The following is a 14,321-nucleotide window of genomic DNA, read 5'->3' as shown; positions in this document are numbered from 1 at the left end:
TTCCCCCCTCCAGGTGCCGGCGGCGGCGCCATCCGTGAGGGGGACCAAACCCCGGAGACGCGTGCCGCCTCTTCGTACATGCCACCACACCACCCCGCATGTATGAGGGGCCGGTGCGACGCTCCGGTGGCATTGCTACCCCCAGGGCCCCCGTCTGGCCTAACCCTGGAGTGGTTGACCACGAGATCTAGCCCTTTGACTTTCCACAGACGAGCTTTGAACAGTGGACCTCTCCACCCGGTTGTGTCAGGTCATCTCAGAGGGACACCTGGAAGCAACATCCAGGCCAAACCACAGCTACATCCCCTCCGTGTAGACCCGACGCGTCCATTTCCCCCCTCCACGTGCCAGCGGCGGGCGGGCTTTGACTTTGCGTGGACGGGCTTTGACCAGTGGACCTCTCCACCCGGTTGTGTAAGGTCAGCCCATAGGAACACTTTGGAGCAATATCCGGGCCAGACCCACAGCAAGATCCCCTCCGTGTAGACTCGACGCGTCCATTTCCCCCCTCCAGGTGTCGGCGGTGGCGCCGTCCGTGAGGGGGGCCAAATCCCGGAGACGCGTGCCGCCTCTTCGGACATGCCACCACACCACCCCGCATGTATGAGGGGTCGGTGCGACGCTCCACTGGCATTGCTACCCCCAAGGCCCCCGTCCCGCCTAACCCTGGAGCGGTTGACCACAAGATCTAGCCCTTTGACTTTCCACGGACGGGCTTTGAACAGTGGACCTCTCCATCCGGTTGTGTCAGGTCAGCGCAGAGGGACACCTGGAAGCAACATCCGGCCCAAACCGACAGCTACATCCCCTTCGTGTAGACCCGATGCGTCCGTTTTCCCCCTCCAGGTGCCGGCAGCGGCGCCGTCCGTTAGGGGGGCCACGCCCCGGAGATGCGTGCCGCCTCTTCGAACATGCCACAACACCACCCGGTTGTGGTAGGTCATCCCATAGAAACACTTGGGAGCAACGTCCCCTCCGTATAGACCCGATGTGGCTGTTTCCGCCCTCCAGATGCTGGCGGCGGCGCCGTCCGTGAGGGGGGCACACCGCGGACGTGAAGGGGTCACACTCCGGAGACGGGTGCTGGGCGTTTGCAACCGCCACTCAACTTCTGTCGCATAGCTGTTTTTGATTTTAATAAAATATAAGGACCTATATTCAAAAGAACATGACGGCACATTATTAATGTGCTCGAAAAAAATACAAACTATATATATAGTTATAATCTATGGAAAAAATTACAAACTACATATACATAAAAAAGCATGAAATCATTATTTTTTTAAAAAGCATAAAAACATATGTAAAAAAGCATAAAAACGTATGCAAAAAAAGCATGTAAAAAAAATAGCTATGCCGTCGGCATAGAGACGGCAGGGTTCTGGTGGGCGCCGTGCCGCAGATCGGTGACATGGCACCTATGTCGACGGCTGCCGTCAGCATACCTACGCCGCGGATCGGTAGTAAGATGCAGCATCGAATCTTACAGGTTGAAAGAAGGCCAACCAAGCAGCAGTTTCAGTCGCCGCCAAGAAGGAGGCAGCATCGGCCAACTGGCCAACATCCTGCATAGCATATCGGTGGTGACTTGGTGAGTCATTACAAGTTCGTCTACCAATTACTCCTACTTTACTGCGACTATTACGTTCCAGATCATTTGATCTTGTTGATATCCATTTTTACATTATGCAACTCCTACCGCGGTTCCGCCCCTTCTTGTACCCGAGTCCGACTTGTTAATGTCGTACGCACATTTCAGTACTTTACTAAAAGCACTTCCCCTACCCCCTCTTGCGTCCAACACAAGTCTTGTGATGCTCTTCCCAGCCCCTCTACTTTCTCGCGCCCAAGTCACTTCGTATTGTGATTTCCTTTCTTATGCACTTACTTTCATTCACTTTACAGTACACTTTGTGGCTATACTTCTTTACTTTATCGCACTAGGAATGATGCCGCATAACTTGTGGCTATATTACTTCAGTTTTTTGTACTCGGGATGAGCTAACTTGGTGATTCGAGAAAGAACCTGGCATGTGGTCTAGCGGGGAACCAACCGTCCGGAAAAAAAAAATAGTCGCTGTGGTCTGTGGCACGCCAAGTGTGCCATGACATGTGGGGCCATCTTGGCAAAACGTTCAAAAATATATAAAGGGTAAAATATGGTGCATGTTGGGTTAAATGGGGTAAGAAAGATGGGTGATTTTTTTCGTTTAACGGGGCATCCCTATCCAAAATGAGAAAACATATACTCCATCCATCTTAAACTAAAAGAAAGGAAGTATATTGTAAAAAAAAGGAACTAACTGATATAAAAAAAAGGAAAGCACAAAAGAACCCATTATGAAAAGCACGTGAGCAGCAATAATATGACAACACACACAAAGAAAGCTAAAAATGCTGTGCTTGATGCTGCTGGATCATATCGGTTCACCTTTACCCTGAGGTCACTGCGAACAAGTAACAAGCATTGTTCTAACAAAGGTAAAGGGCTAGAGAATCTACCGTTTGGCATGAGTGGTTCGCTATCTCAAAAAAAGGATCTGAGAATCTGAAAAACAGAAGTAATGAAATAAGACCCCATCAATTAATCATCACATGGTCGATGAAATGTGTGAGTTGCCGTTTTGTCTATACTCCCAAATTATCATAGTTTTTGAAAGAACTAATTAATCTGAGAAATGCCTATCATAGAGTAGAGAGGCATCTGAGCTTTGTTCAACAACTGGTATTTGAGCATTCTGGGACAAGCCGTGGATGTGGGTGCATACTCTTATGAAGTTTGCCTCAAGCTACGTCCTGAGATGTATGCATGTTTTTTTTTTTTTTTTTGAAAAGGAGGATAGACCCCCGGCCTCTACACCGCAAGCACATTTATGTATGCATGCACATGCTTCACTGAATCTGATTCTGAGCTACTACACCGCAAGCAAGCAAGCAATGCGAATGCCAACGATTGCTCCAAAACAAAGCAAGGGATAGCAACCAGAAAATGAAATGAAAAAAGAAAAAAGGCAAAGAAGAACGTCATCATGCTCACACGTGGGTATGTTAGAGGAACCCTGCCGGCCCTTTGAGCTTATGTGTGCACCCTTACCCTCAGATCACGGCGAGGAACAGGCAAGAATTATTGTAGTAATAAAAGGCTAAGGTGAAGAAGCAGAATATTTATGCATCGTTTCGATTGAGAGAGCACGTGTAATTTTACTCCCTCTGTTTTTTACAACTTCGCATAGTTGTGCCTTAAGTCAAATTTTCTGGAGTTTGACCAAATTTATAGAAAAACAATCAATATCTACAATACCAAATCAATATCATTAGATCCTTCATGAAAACAGATCTAGCACACAGCGACCGAAAGTGGCGATCTCGGGCAGCGGCGAGGAGGGGGCTGGCAAGGGGTTGCCTACAGCAGCGTTTTAGCTTTGATGTTTCATTTTCCCATTTAATTAATCAAAAGATTAAAGGAGAACTGGACTAGTGCCCACCTTCATTACATCACAAGGCAGCACCACCCTTTCATGTATGTATAGGGTCATCGATCACATTGGGTCACCAGAGGAGAAATTAAGCTTAGCTAGCTAAAACCAAAATACCCAAGTGAACAAGGGAGGAAGAGGAAGCACCGCGTGCATGGGTGTCTCAGATGCAATGCAATGGTGGGATGAGTGGAAACTGCGCGTCCTCATCTTGTGCAGCCTCTCTGTCCAGTTCTTCCTCTACTTCTCTGATTGGATGCGTCTATTGCATAAGCTACGCAGGTTGAGGGTGCTGGTGTGGATGGCGCACATAGGCGGGGATGCCCTAGCGGTCTACGCTCTCGCCATCCTCTTCAACCGCCAAAAGCAGCAAACTGCTGATGTGGAGAGCGACGCTCTCGAGCTCATATGGGTGCCTTTCCTCCTCATTCACCTCGGAGGCCAGAACATAAGTGCCTACAGCCTCGAGGACAATGAGCTTTGGAAGCGGCATGTCATAACTCTGGTGTCACAAGTCGCGGTCGCCTTGTACATCTTCTGCAAGTGGTGGTCCGGCCAGAAGAAACTCCTTCAGGCGGCAGTCTTGCTCTTTGTCGTTGGCATCCTCAAGTTCACTCAGAAGCCATGGGCCCTCCGGAGGGCCAGCTTCAATAGCATGGCTTCCAGAAGTCTGTCCGTGCAAAGAGAAAAAGGATACATTCCTCCATGTTGGACATGGTGCACTGTGAATTGCGGGGATTTTGCTTCAGTGGGGCGGGAAGGAGAGGAAGGACACAAACGCAATCTTTCACTTGAAGAATATGCAAAAGATGCAAAGAAGCTTGTAAAAGAGACGGAGCTGGCGAGTGGAAATGACCAAAGAACAGCATATCAAAAGTTTCGACGCCGTGCAATGAACTACATCTCTATGATGCTGGTGGATCTATCTACTCGGTACTCTGTTCGTCTTAACTATCTGCAGTATTTCCTCAAGCTGGATAACAAGTATGGACACAAAATTTTACGGATATGGGCTAGGGATACATATGGTGCCTTGTACACCAAAACAAGATCACTCAACAGTTGTGTTGGCTTCTGCTCATGGTTCTTGCTTCCGTTCCTGACATTAGCTTCCCTGGTGCTCTTCGTCAAGAGTAACAAGGATGGTTACAATAAGAACGACGTGATAGTATCATACATCCTGTTTGCTTGCACAGTCATGATTCAATTGTTGCCCTTTGTGCTCAGGCTCGGAAGCAAAACTGCTACTTGGCCAGACATGGTTTCACAGCACAATCTCATGTGCTTCTGTGCTCGCAAGAAGCAGCCCACCACTTTGATGAAACTTGCTGCCTTCAAGTGCTTCAGGGAGTACACTAACAAGCATTGGTACAATTGGCAGGTGCCTGCGGCCTTTGAGATTGAAGGGTTGATTCGCCGGTACATAAAAGATGGGTGGGAGTGCATACATGATGCTGCCACATACAGAAGATTCAACAATCTCAGGGGACAACAGGCTCTGTCGAAGCACCCTCAGCTGGGACAACAACTCGGTTGGAGCCTCAACCTACCGTTCGACGAGATTGTCCTTGTGTGGCACATAGCCACAGACCTCTGCTTCTACCACCCCAACACATCCTCCCAAGGTCTAAGTGGAGACACCACCCTACGCAGCAGGCAGATATCCAACTACATGATCCACCTGCTTTTCATGTGTCCTGAGATGCTAATGCCAGGGACGAGACAAGATTGGTTCACAGTTGCTTGCAATGATATCAAGCACATTCTCACGGACCAGAATGATCCACGAAGCATTGCACAGAGGATTCTTCTCATGGAACATGGTGAACTTAAAGGAGATGTCGTTCCCAATGCGCACAAACTCGCAAAGAAGCTCATGGAACACCCCAACGAGGAAGAGAGGTGGAAGGTGATCCAAGGTGTGTGGGTGGAGATGCTCTGTTATTCTGCCAGTAGGTGCAGAGGCTACCTGCATGCCAAGAGCCTGGGTGATGGCGGGGAGTTCCTCACAAATGTCTGGTTCTTATGGTCGTTGATGGGAATGGAAATCCTGGGCGACAAGATCCACATACCAAGTCAGCTTCTTGAAGAAGAGATCTGCATAACAAGTCAACCTCTTGAAATAGAAATCATGGATGCTCCCGTTTGAAATTATATCAGTCAGTGTGTGCTGGTAATTTCCAGCTCTCCTCTTCCGGTTGTGCTGCTTTTCATTTCATTTCTTTTCCTATTTTGAGTTGAGTGTGCTGCTGGTTTCTAAACTTGTGTGCTTTGCTTTCAACAAGAGACCGCGAGTTGAGTGCGCACCCGGTGTCGAGCATGTTCGCACTGGGGAATGTCCTAGTAATGCAGCCGTTCGCGTCGCGCCTGATTCTAGCTGTGGGATGGCGCAGCTACGAAAGAATCATGGCACGGAGCGAGCGGATTGTCATAGCACCCATGAGGCCATGACTCATGGGGTCTGTTTGATCTTGTTTATTTAAGCTATTTGTGTGCCCTGTGCTGTGCCCAAACTTGTCTGCGCGCTGTGCCCCAACTTGTCTGCCACGAGTGGTTATGGTTATACGATTTCATCTACCTGTTAATTTGTTATCATTACTTATCAACTGCTTCAGTTCTACTAGTAATCTTTATTTTATACTAGAAGTAAACCCACACATTTATTACTTAAGTCTGACCGAGTTTATCCAGAAAAATATCAGCATCTACGGCACGAAACCAACATCATCAGATCTGTCATGAAGTATGTTTTTATAGTAGATTTATGTGAAGTTGTAGATGTCAATATTTTTCATGATAAACTCGGTCAATGAGCTTTATATATAAACCTGGTAAATGAGCTTTACATATAAACCTGCCCGGAGGAGTACATCCATCTATACAAATCTGCTCGGTTTGATTAATCGATGCAAAAACAGAGTATCGGCTGAACTTCTGAAGGTGTTCGCAGTAATAATTCAGAACAGCACACTAAAACCTAACCCAGCAGCGGGTGCACTGCGCCGCACAGTCCCCTCTGCAATCCACATTGTAGCCCAAAACCTTCGGATTCCGCAAAAGAACACTCCGGAGAGTCTTCCCGTTTATACCCCAGTCGCTGTCCAGCTTGCCGACATTCAGCTTCACCTCGCTCTCAAGATCGCACCCAAGAACCTCTGGGAATTTCTTGAGCAGCTTGTAAAGGTCTTCGTCAGATAGCCCTAGGCCCCTGACGTAGTCCAGCACTCCGCTTACCACCTCCGTGCTCGGAACCTCCTTCTTTCTCTCCTCGGTCCAGTATGGCGAATGGAGCCATCCGAACGCCTTCTTCAGCATCTTCTCGGCATCTTCGGTGGAGAAATTCAGTGTTGTGAGTATCTGCTTGCACTCTACCCATGTCTTGCTGTCACCGGCGGCATCCACCACAGCGGCGGCCTGAGCTGGGTCAGATGACAGTGTTCGCCATTTTCCTTGAATCCTACTTGCAGCTTTAGTGTTTCCATGCCGAGCGTTTGGCTGGACAGTTAATCTTGTTCCATGCGTCTTCTTGGAAAAGGTGACACTTGGAGATGTCGAGAGATGGCACTGGAGGAATAGAAGATGAACCCCACACAGTCAGAAGTCAGCGATGTGCGTTAGGTGAACAGGAAGAGAAACTGAGAAACTGGAGACTCCAAGTGTAATAACACAATATATGGCAGAGAAAACAAACGGCTGGGATGTTAAGCTGAGATTTGCAGAGAAAGCAATCACTGTGAATGTAGTCCTTGGGGACTCAGATTCCAAACTGTAATTACGCTTGGTAGTAGTAAAAAAGCCTAAAATAAATAGTTCCACATATCATCTGAATATGTACTGAACAGGTTGGAGTACAGAGCTACTCCCTCTGTTGAGAAACAGAGGCAGTAGCAAAAGATGTGGTGGATTTGCTATTGGCATATGAAACTGCACTAGCTAGCGTATATAAGGAGCGTGCAGTTTAATTGTATTCAGGAGGGAATTCATATATTAGCTGGTAGTAAGTACTCCTATGTGGGATAAATTAAATCCCCAATAAACAGAGTGAGCGCGCGCAAGCAGTTGAAACCAAATCAAGGGGCTAGTTAGTTAGTTAGTCAGGTGGGGGTGGGGCATCGGATCTTACGGGTTGGAAGAAGGCCGAGGAAGCGGCGGCAGTTTCAGTGGCCGTCAGGAAGGGGGAGGGCAGCGCCGGCGACCTGGCCAACATCCTGCAGAGAGTGCCGCACAAATGGTGAGCGGTAAGGACGGAGCCAAAAAAAAGTAGTATCAAGAAAGCCGTCCGACGCAGTCACAGATCGACTGGCGCGGTGGGTGGGTGGAGATCAACGCGGGGCGGGAGGCGGAACCAACCAACCAGGGAGGGGAGGAAGGGGGAGAAGAGCAGCAGCACGCACGCATGGGGCAGGGCGAGGGCGGCCGCCGCTCCTGGCTTCTCTTCTTCCCTGTGGCTCTCCTCCCCACACCTCTGCTTCTGCTTCTCTTGTCTTCCCTGTGGCGTGGCGTGGCTGGCTCCTCGGCCGGTCTGACTCTCTCCTCTCGGGTCTCGGCAGAGGTGGGTGGGTGGGGAAGCCGGAGAGGGAGGGAGATGGCCCTTGGGAGCCGGTTCGGTTCCAGCCAGCCACTCGCGATCGCGAGGCCTCGCAAGAGCCACCACAAACGAAACACACCACAGGCTTCGTTTTGTTTTGCAGCTGCAGGTGTCTCTCTTTTGACTGACAGCAAGCAGCGTAGGTAGACGCATCACCCACCACACTAGTATCCTCGTTTGATATGCAGGTGCCCTTTTCCTTCTCCTGCCGTCATTTACTGGACGCTTGTTGCCCGCATCCACCCCAACCAGATCCGTGCGGGGAGAATTTGACCTCTTTGATTGTTTATACCGCATCAAAATACTAAACACACCTCTGGGCCTAGCTCAGAGGGAACGGGCGAGGCCGTTTTTCCAAAGCCAGGCCCGAGCGATGCAACTCGAGGCATGTGGGCGACGGCAGTCTCGAGGCGTCGAGTTGTTTCGCAAAGCTGCGGCGTAAATTACCCTCACCACTCTCTCTCCCCTATCCCCACTCTCACACCGGCGTCGATCACCGTCTTCAGCACCGCGCCGGCAGCAGCTCAGCAATGGCGGTAAGCCATTTGTCCCATCTTTTTGATTTCCTGTATTCGATTGGCGTTTTAGATTGGATTTCCGCAATCGATTCAAGCGTTGGGGATCAGTTTTAATACCGGATGGTTAGGGGATTGCATTTCGAGCATCGGATTTTAGGGTTCGTACGGTGATTTTGAGTACAAGGTGCTGGGGGGTGGGGTAAATCAACCTTGCCCGCGGTGACCAATGGTGGCGTTTCAAGGCCCGTAGACTAGTTATCGTCCACCACCAGCGCATCGTGGTCAGGATCCGGCGCCACCGCGATGACCGGTTGGGCATAAGGAGGCCTCGCAAGCCTGTTCAGAGGGCTAGATGGGCAAAGTACAGGCCCGCCAGGCCTCATCATGCCCAATCGGTCGTCGCGGTGGCGCCGAAGGACGGCCACGAAGCGCTGATGGTGGACGACAACTAGGCTACGGGCCTCGAAACCGCTAGGATTGCCCTCAAGGGCAATGGTGTGTTGCATTTTTGGTCTGCTGATGCTACCTCTTGTAGTGTGTTCATAATTATGCAAATCCACTCGTTCGTACCCAGTCAACGCTATATTTGTGCTGTTCATTGACCTCTATTCGTGTTGTTGATCATTATGCAGATCGAGAGCGCTCCTTGGAAATCACAAGGGCAAGCAGGTGGTTTCGGCAGAAGAGAAAGGCAAGGAGGTGGTGGAGCTCCCCAGCACCCCCAAGCGGTCCAGGAACTTCGGTCATTTCCATGTCGAGGCCGGGCCAACCCACTTCTATAAGGTCATCCTTGCTCCGAATCTGGAGTGCCTGTTGATGCCACTTGACTCCACCAAGCACTTCTTCGTCGTCCCTAAAGAATTCAAGCTGGAGACCAATACTGGCTGCAATTAGAGGGTGTTGGTACGGGTGATGAACGACAGAGTCGCCCTTGATAAGGGTTGGACCCCCTTCGCCGCCGTTCATCATATCAAGATTGAGTACCTAGTCACTTTCAAGCTGCTGACTCCAGACAACATGAGGGTGATCGTCTTCAACAAAGAAGGCGTGGAGGCCGACGTGGCCTTCACGATGGATGCCTAAAACGTTTACTCTTACCTGGTTTGCTTAGCATGAGACTGTTTGTTTAAAGCTCTGTTTATCGTACTTGTGTTGCTAAACTTTGTTTAATTCTGTGGCACTATATTGAACTTGTTGCGACATATGCTGTGCTTGCTAAAGTGCTGGTAAACTCACCACTCCGAAAGGAGGTTATTAGACCTCGTTGCCTATATGCAACAAAACAGTGTGTAGCAATATGAGCCCAGCCAATGCAAACAACCAAATACAGGGTCTATAATCGGTGCTACGATACAGGGAGACAAACATCGTTCAAATGAACATTTTTAGCTTGCATTTGCTCAACCAGACCCAATTAGGACAAGTTTGCAAAATGCCAAAAACGATGCTGTCAAGCAAACATGCCCTGTATTTCAAACTTGACGCTCGAGAAAAACACCCCACTAATTCCACAGGACACAGGAAGGATAGTGGGGTCTGATGATCGGTAGTAGAAGTATCAACCAGCATTCGAACGAGAATAAACAACTTCCTGTTGGTTGCCTTTTTCTTTTCTTGATTGATCGAATCAACTATAGCACTGACAATGAGCTAAAGTACAGCGTGTTTGTTCATCATCCACGATCCATCTAGTAGCAAACCCAAATAAAGCCGCTCCACCCTCATTAACACAGCGAAACATTAATTCCCGTACAGTACAGCTCAGACCTCTCAAACCGCCATCGGTGTGGGGGTACGTACAGCGGCGGCCACCAGCTACTGCTACTATGCATCATCAGCGGCGCGCCGAGTCCAGATCAGTGGCCTCCGTGGCGGTAGAGGAGCAGCGACCGGTACACGGCCGCCAGGTGGAGGAACACGATCACCAGGATGAGGAAGTCGTCGAAGAACCCAAACAACCCCAGCACGCCTGCACATCCAGCAACACCCATCAAAATGCCGATTGACTGATGCATCAAACGTCACCGTGGACATAAAAAGGGAGATTGACTTGCTTACTTTCAGGGAGGATGTCGACGGGGCTCAGGACGTAGACTCCGCTCAGGATCACCTACATAGTTCGAATCAGCAAGAGCGTCAGGTTCGTATTTACGTTCTGATCGGTCTCATGCCTCGCATCCATAGCACCGGTCACCAACGGAAGGTACGAAGATGAATGAAGTAACAAACAGTGTGACCTGTTTGGTTTACTTCCACCATCTCAGTAGTTTTCCAGTGTAATAGTGTTAACATGGTACAAACATAGTTTAATGGCCTACAACATTCGTACCATCAGAATCATCCTCGCCCTGAATACAAGTGGGAGGGTCCTCTGGGGATCCATTAGTTCTCTGAACAGCCTTCGTATGAAAAACGGTAGGTCTTGCAGCCTCTGAAAAAGACAATAATGAACTAGTGGTTACCCATAACCTATTATTTGTAAATGCTAGAGTTTGTCTTTGGATTACAAAATACAGTCAATTCATTTACAATACTAACATCTATTATGGCAAGTATAAATCTTGAATACTTATAACTAAACAATTCACAATGTTCAAATCCGGCAACACCATCAGTGATGCTCTATAACTATTTCCCTTCCCTACAGTCATTAACATGGGAAGTTTTAGCTTATAAGAACATGGGAGACTTAACACATTTCCCCCTTGGCATTGCTGAAGTGCTATCAGGAATTTTGGCCAATCAAATATCAATTGTAATATTTATATCAGGAAAACAATTGTCGGTCTTCTTGTGGTGGCTGAAAATTTTAGATCATTTGGCTATATCTCTTGTGTACACTATGTATCTGAAATAAATGAAGCCAGCTTTTCATGGCAGAACAGAGTATAAAACCTGAGTTAGGCTGCGTGGTGCTCCACCGAATATGTGATTGTAGTGCTGAATCTCTCCCAAAACACGCTGAAGCTGGGGATCATCATTCTGATCGTCTGATACATTAGCAGGTACCAGCAGATTTATAAGGCGGCGGCAAATGGGACACTTGCAAGGCTGTACAGCAGCTCCATGATTCCAAACACGGACGATGCACTCTCCTGCAAAATTTGGGAACTTAGAAGAACTAACTAAATCTTCAGTAATAGAACTATAGAAGATAATGCCCTACCCTACACAGGAATAAGATGGGTGAAGTACAGACAATGTGTGAATCAGCAACAAGATATTACAACATATTGTGTAGAGGGGAACCCGGAAGACAAATAATAACCTATGCAGCGGACATCTCCACTGTAACACACCATATGGTAATATCTACTCCCTCTGTTCACTTTTATAAGGCATTGTAGGCACTTTAGACAGCGTGCAAAACAGCTCAATTTGAGTTGTCTGAAACGACTTATAAAAGTGTACGGAGGGAGTACTATTACATTGATTATACACTTTAGGCAGACAAACTTGCTTATTCCTAGTGAACAAAATTAGCGCCACATTTCCTTAAAATGATAGTTAGTATCCTTCAACCAAGATACAAGGATGCATATGGAATTCCAGAAGTAATTCATCCTTTGTATCAGGCGGAAACGATCTGAACTCAACATGAACACGCACATGTGATTTTGTTGCTTCGGCCCTGTGAGCGGACATTGGATGGGCCGAGACGATGCTTATATCGGCAATGAATGTGGGTTTTCTACAATGGCTGCACGAGGGGATGGTGTTCATCGCCTTCAGTACTTGCAGGAAACAATTTTAAACTCCAGATAATGAGAAGCAATCTTGAAATATGGCAGATATTTCTGTCGTGCACATTCTAGTAGACACTACCCTGTTATCAAACAGGTGGTGCACATAGATTCTAGTACCCACTACTGTCCTGCCATCCCGTTACACACTATATGAGTTCCATTATTTCACCCTAAGCAAACCAGAGCACCCTAAACCCTCATTTCGGATCGATTCGAGCAAGCATGTCCTAGACAAACTAGGAGAGAACAAGGGCAAGTTCTCGATCTGGGCGTACGGCTCCGCAGCTCGCCATTGATCTGAACAATCGAACGAATCTGACACTCGTCGGCAATTCCGAGCAATCCAGAGCCCCCCTTCCCCGCATCCGAAGGGAAGGAGCAGCAGCTTCCCGTGACCAGCCGAACGCTCACGCCTCTATACAATTTGTGGCAAAATTTCCGGGGAGGGAGGGGGAACAGTGGAGATGGATCGGGGGAGGAAAGGGGGGAGGGAGGGAGGGACGAACCGCAGAACCAGTGGGAGCAGTTGGCCTGGCAGGGGATCCGGAAGCGGTCGTGGCAGACGGAGCAGACGTCGTCCTCCGGCGGCACCGGCGACGCCGACGAGGAGGCGGCGGCGGCGGAGCTCATCCCCTTCCTTCCTTCCTTCCCTGTCGCTGTCGCCCTCGGAGACGCACGGGAAGGCACACGTCACACGCGTTTCTGTTTTCGTTTCCCTTTCACGGTCAAGTGAGTCGTCGGACGGAAACCGTTTTGCTCTGCTTTTTGCCGTCGTCGGCTCGACGCGCACGCCACGCGGTGCTACCCCGACACGAAGCAACGAATGCCTTTTGTTAGCTTACTACATGGACCATGTGGTAATGCCTTTTTATACTTAACTAAACGCGAGATATGTACATGGCACGCCATATCTTTTTTGCAAAACTGCCGAACGACCTCATCAACGTCCGTTTTGCATATAGCGGACACGATCCCGCCTGGCAGCCCCCTGATATCTCTCTCCCTCACCCACTCCAGCCGCGCCGCCAGGAAGGCTTCATGCCCTGGTGTTTGCGAGGGACTGCAAGACCGAGCACCCGCGCTTGCTTGGTATGCTTAGACTGCGCGATTCTCGCAACGTCTGACGGACAATTCTCCATGTCCCAAGGGAGGATTGTGTTCTCATTCACCCCCATATAAGTGTCTGACCATCAGGAAGGTAAGTTGAGTTCAGTTATTAGTCTGTGTCAGCGATTTGTGTACATAATTTCCTTGTTTAATCACACCATCATTGGATTGGAGCTTCTTCTTACTAGTTTGCTACAACATTACAGCCACGCATGGCTAGCTTCTGGTTTAGTCTGTTAAGTGTTTGACTGCCAAATGTTAATTGGATAATTGAAGGTATAGAAAAGGCTTTTTACGAGCGCTAAGGCCTTTGCATGTGTCAAAGAGAAATAATAACCAAGAATGTAAGATAATTGAACATTGTGTCAAAGAGAGATAATGGTCAAGAATGCAAGAGAGGAAATCACAGTGGCAGCATCCACTGAAGAATGTAAATACATACCATTTTTACTTCAGTGTATTAATGCAAGCCTCTTTGATCTGCTGAAAGGTTAATCCTTTGTGCTAGCTTCTGTTTAGGGTGTTCCTGGTTTTCTGTGTGAATAGTGTTGTAAGCTCGAAGTTGGTAATTATAAATAGCTATCTTCCTTGTAAAATGTACGGACTTCCATTTTTCATTTGGTAATTTGCATAACCTCCTTTCAGTTGAGTCCTTTCCCTGATTCAATTGCTTATCAGCTTTAGAAAGGCTGGAGCTATTAAAACCGTAATGTTACTCATTTGAAATTGCGGCCTACTATTGACAATGATGAAAATGATTCAAGCAATGCGCAGGCACTGCGCAAGTCTGAAGTTACCGAGAGAGAAAACCTACGGTGGAGGACAATGTGGTGGCAGTTGACGTGAATGGTGTTGCCCCGAAAGATGGTAACCCCACAGCCGCAAG

At 48.3% G+C, this 14,321-nt stretch overlaps 4 protein-coding genes across 6 annotated transcripts; 2 read left to right on the top strand and 2 right to left on the bottom strand.

Annotated features, from left to right (window-relative positions):
• The first annotated feature begins 3,565 nt into the window (after positions 1 to 3,565).
• Positions 3,566 to 5,998, top strand: LOC119287516. The gene is made up of 2 exons (XM_037567068.1): positions 3,566 to 3,656; positions 3,759 to 5,998. The coding sequence occupies exons 1-2, from the start codon at positions 3,631 to 3,633 to the stop codon at positions 5,623 to 5,625; spliced, it is 1,893 nt and encodes a 630-aa protein (XP_037422965.1). The 5' UTR covers positions 3,566 to 3,630; the 3' UTR covers positions 5,626 to 5,998.
• Positions 5,999 to 6,273: 275 nt separating this feature from the next.
• LOC119287515 lies at positions 6,274 to 8,108 on the bottom strand. Of its 3 annotated transcripts, none has more exons than XM_037567065.1 (3): positions 7,831 to 8,108; positions 7,600 to 7,684; positions 6,274 to 7,040 (listed from the first exon to the last, which is right to left on the bottom strand). In XM_037567065.1, exons 1-3 carry the CDS (start codon positions 7,872 to 7,874, stop codon positions 6,447 to 6,449), a joined length of 723 nt encoding a protein of 240 aa, XP_037422962.1. In that variant the 5' UTR covers positions 7,875 to 8,108; the 3' UTR covers positions 6,274 to 6,446. The 3 variants fall into 3 exon arrangements, with proteins under 3 accessions (XP_037422962.1, XP_037422964.1, XP_037422963.1); XM_037567067.1 differs by having other exon boundaries at positions 7,827 to 8,106; XM_037567066.1 differs by having other exon boundaries at positions 7,871 to 8,104.
• Positions 8,109 to 8,209: 101 nt separating this feature from the next.
• Positions 8,210 to 9,772, top strand: LOC119287514. Its single transcript, XM_037567063.1, has 2 exons — positions 8,210 to 8,600; positions 9,215 to 9,772. The coding sequence occupies exons 1-2, from the start codon at positions 8,452 to 8,454 to the stop codon at positions 9,474 to 9,476; spliced, it is 411 nt and encodes a 136-aa protein (XP_037422960.1). The 5' UTR covers positions 8,210 to 8,451; the 3' UTR covers positions 9,477 to 9,772.
• A 381-nt stretch (positions 9,773 to 10,153) lies between these two features.
• Positions 10,154 to 13,069, bottom strand: LOC119287513 (E3 ubiquitin-protein ligase RNF170-like). The gene is made up of 5 exons (XM_037567062.1): positions 12,835 to 13,069; positions 11,478 to 11,677; positions 10,912 to 11,013; positions 10,641 to 10,692; positions 10,154 to 10,551 (listed from the first exon to the last, which is right to left on the bottom strand). The coding sequence occupies exons 1-5, from the start codon at positions 12,956 to 12,958 to the stop codon at positions 10,439 to 10,441; spliced, it is 591 nt and encodes a 196-aa protein (XP_037422959.1). The 5' UTR covers positions 12,959 to 13,069; the 3' UTR covers positions 10,154 to 10,438.
• Positions 13,070 to 14,321: the final 1,252 nt, after the last annotated feature.

The sequence above is a fragment of the Triticum dicoccoides genome, chromosome 4A (genome assembly GCF_002162155.2).
Source record: "Triticum dicoccoides isolate Atlit2015 ecotype Zavitan chromosome 4A, WEW_v2.0, whole genome shotgun sequence".
Taxonomy (NCBI): Eukaryota; Viridiplantae; Streptophyta; class Magnoliopsida; order Poales; family Poaceae; genus Triticum; species Triticum dicoccoides.
Note: the sequence above shows the minus strand (reverse complement) of the source record. Positions and strands in the feature narration are given on the sequence as shown.

Excerpts from the sequence above, each read along its gene's own strand:
- LOC119287516 (XM_037567068.1), top strand. The coding sequence starts at position 3,631 with ATGGGTGTCTCAGATGCAATGCAATG. Across the intron at positions 3,657-3,758 it reads GTCTCAGATGCAATGCAATG|GTTGAGGGTGCTGGTGTGGA; the intron begins GTGGGATGAGTG and ends TAAGCTACGCAG.
- LOC119287514 (XM_037567063.1), top strand. The coding sequence starts at position 8,452 with ATGTGGGCGACGGCAGTCTCGAGGCGTCGAGTTGTTTCGCAAAGCTGC. Across the intron at positions 8,601-9,214 it reads GCAGCAGCTCAGCAATGGCG|ATCGAGAGCGCTCCTTGGAA; the intron begins GTAAGCCATTTG and ends ATCATTATGCAG.
- LOC119287515 (XM_037567065.1), bottom strand. The coding sequence starts at position 7,874 with ATGCGTGCGTGCTGCTGCTCTTCTCCCCCTTCCTCCCCTCCCTG. Across the intron at positions 7,685-7,830 it reads CCCCCTTCCTCCCCTCCCTG|GATGTTGGCCAGGTCGCCGG; the intron begins GTTGGTTGGTTC and ends CACTCTCTGCAG. Across the intron at positions 7,041-7,599 it reads CCTCGGCCTTCTTCCAACCC|TGCCATCTCTCGACATCTCC; the intron begins GTAAGATCCGAT and ends CTATTCCTCCAG.
- LOC119287513 (XM_037567062.1), bottom strand. The coding sequence starts at position 12,958 with ATGAGCTCCGCCGCCGCCGCCTCCTCGTCGGCGTCGCCGGTGCCGCCG. Across the intron at positions 11,678-12,834 it reads CTGCTCCCACTGGTTCTGCG|GAGAGTGCATCGTCCGTGTT; the intron begins GTTCGTCCCTCC and ends CAAATTTTGCAG. Across the intron at positions 11,014-11,477 it reads CACCACGCAGCCTAACTCAG|AGGCTGCAAGACCTACCGTT; the intron begins GTTTTATACTCT and ends TGTCTTTTTCAG.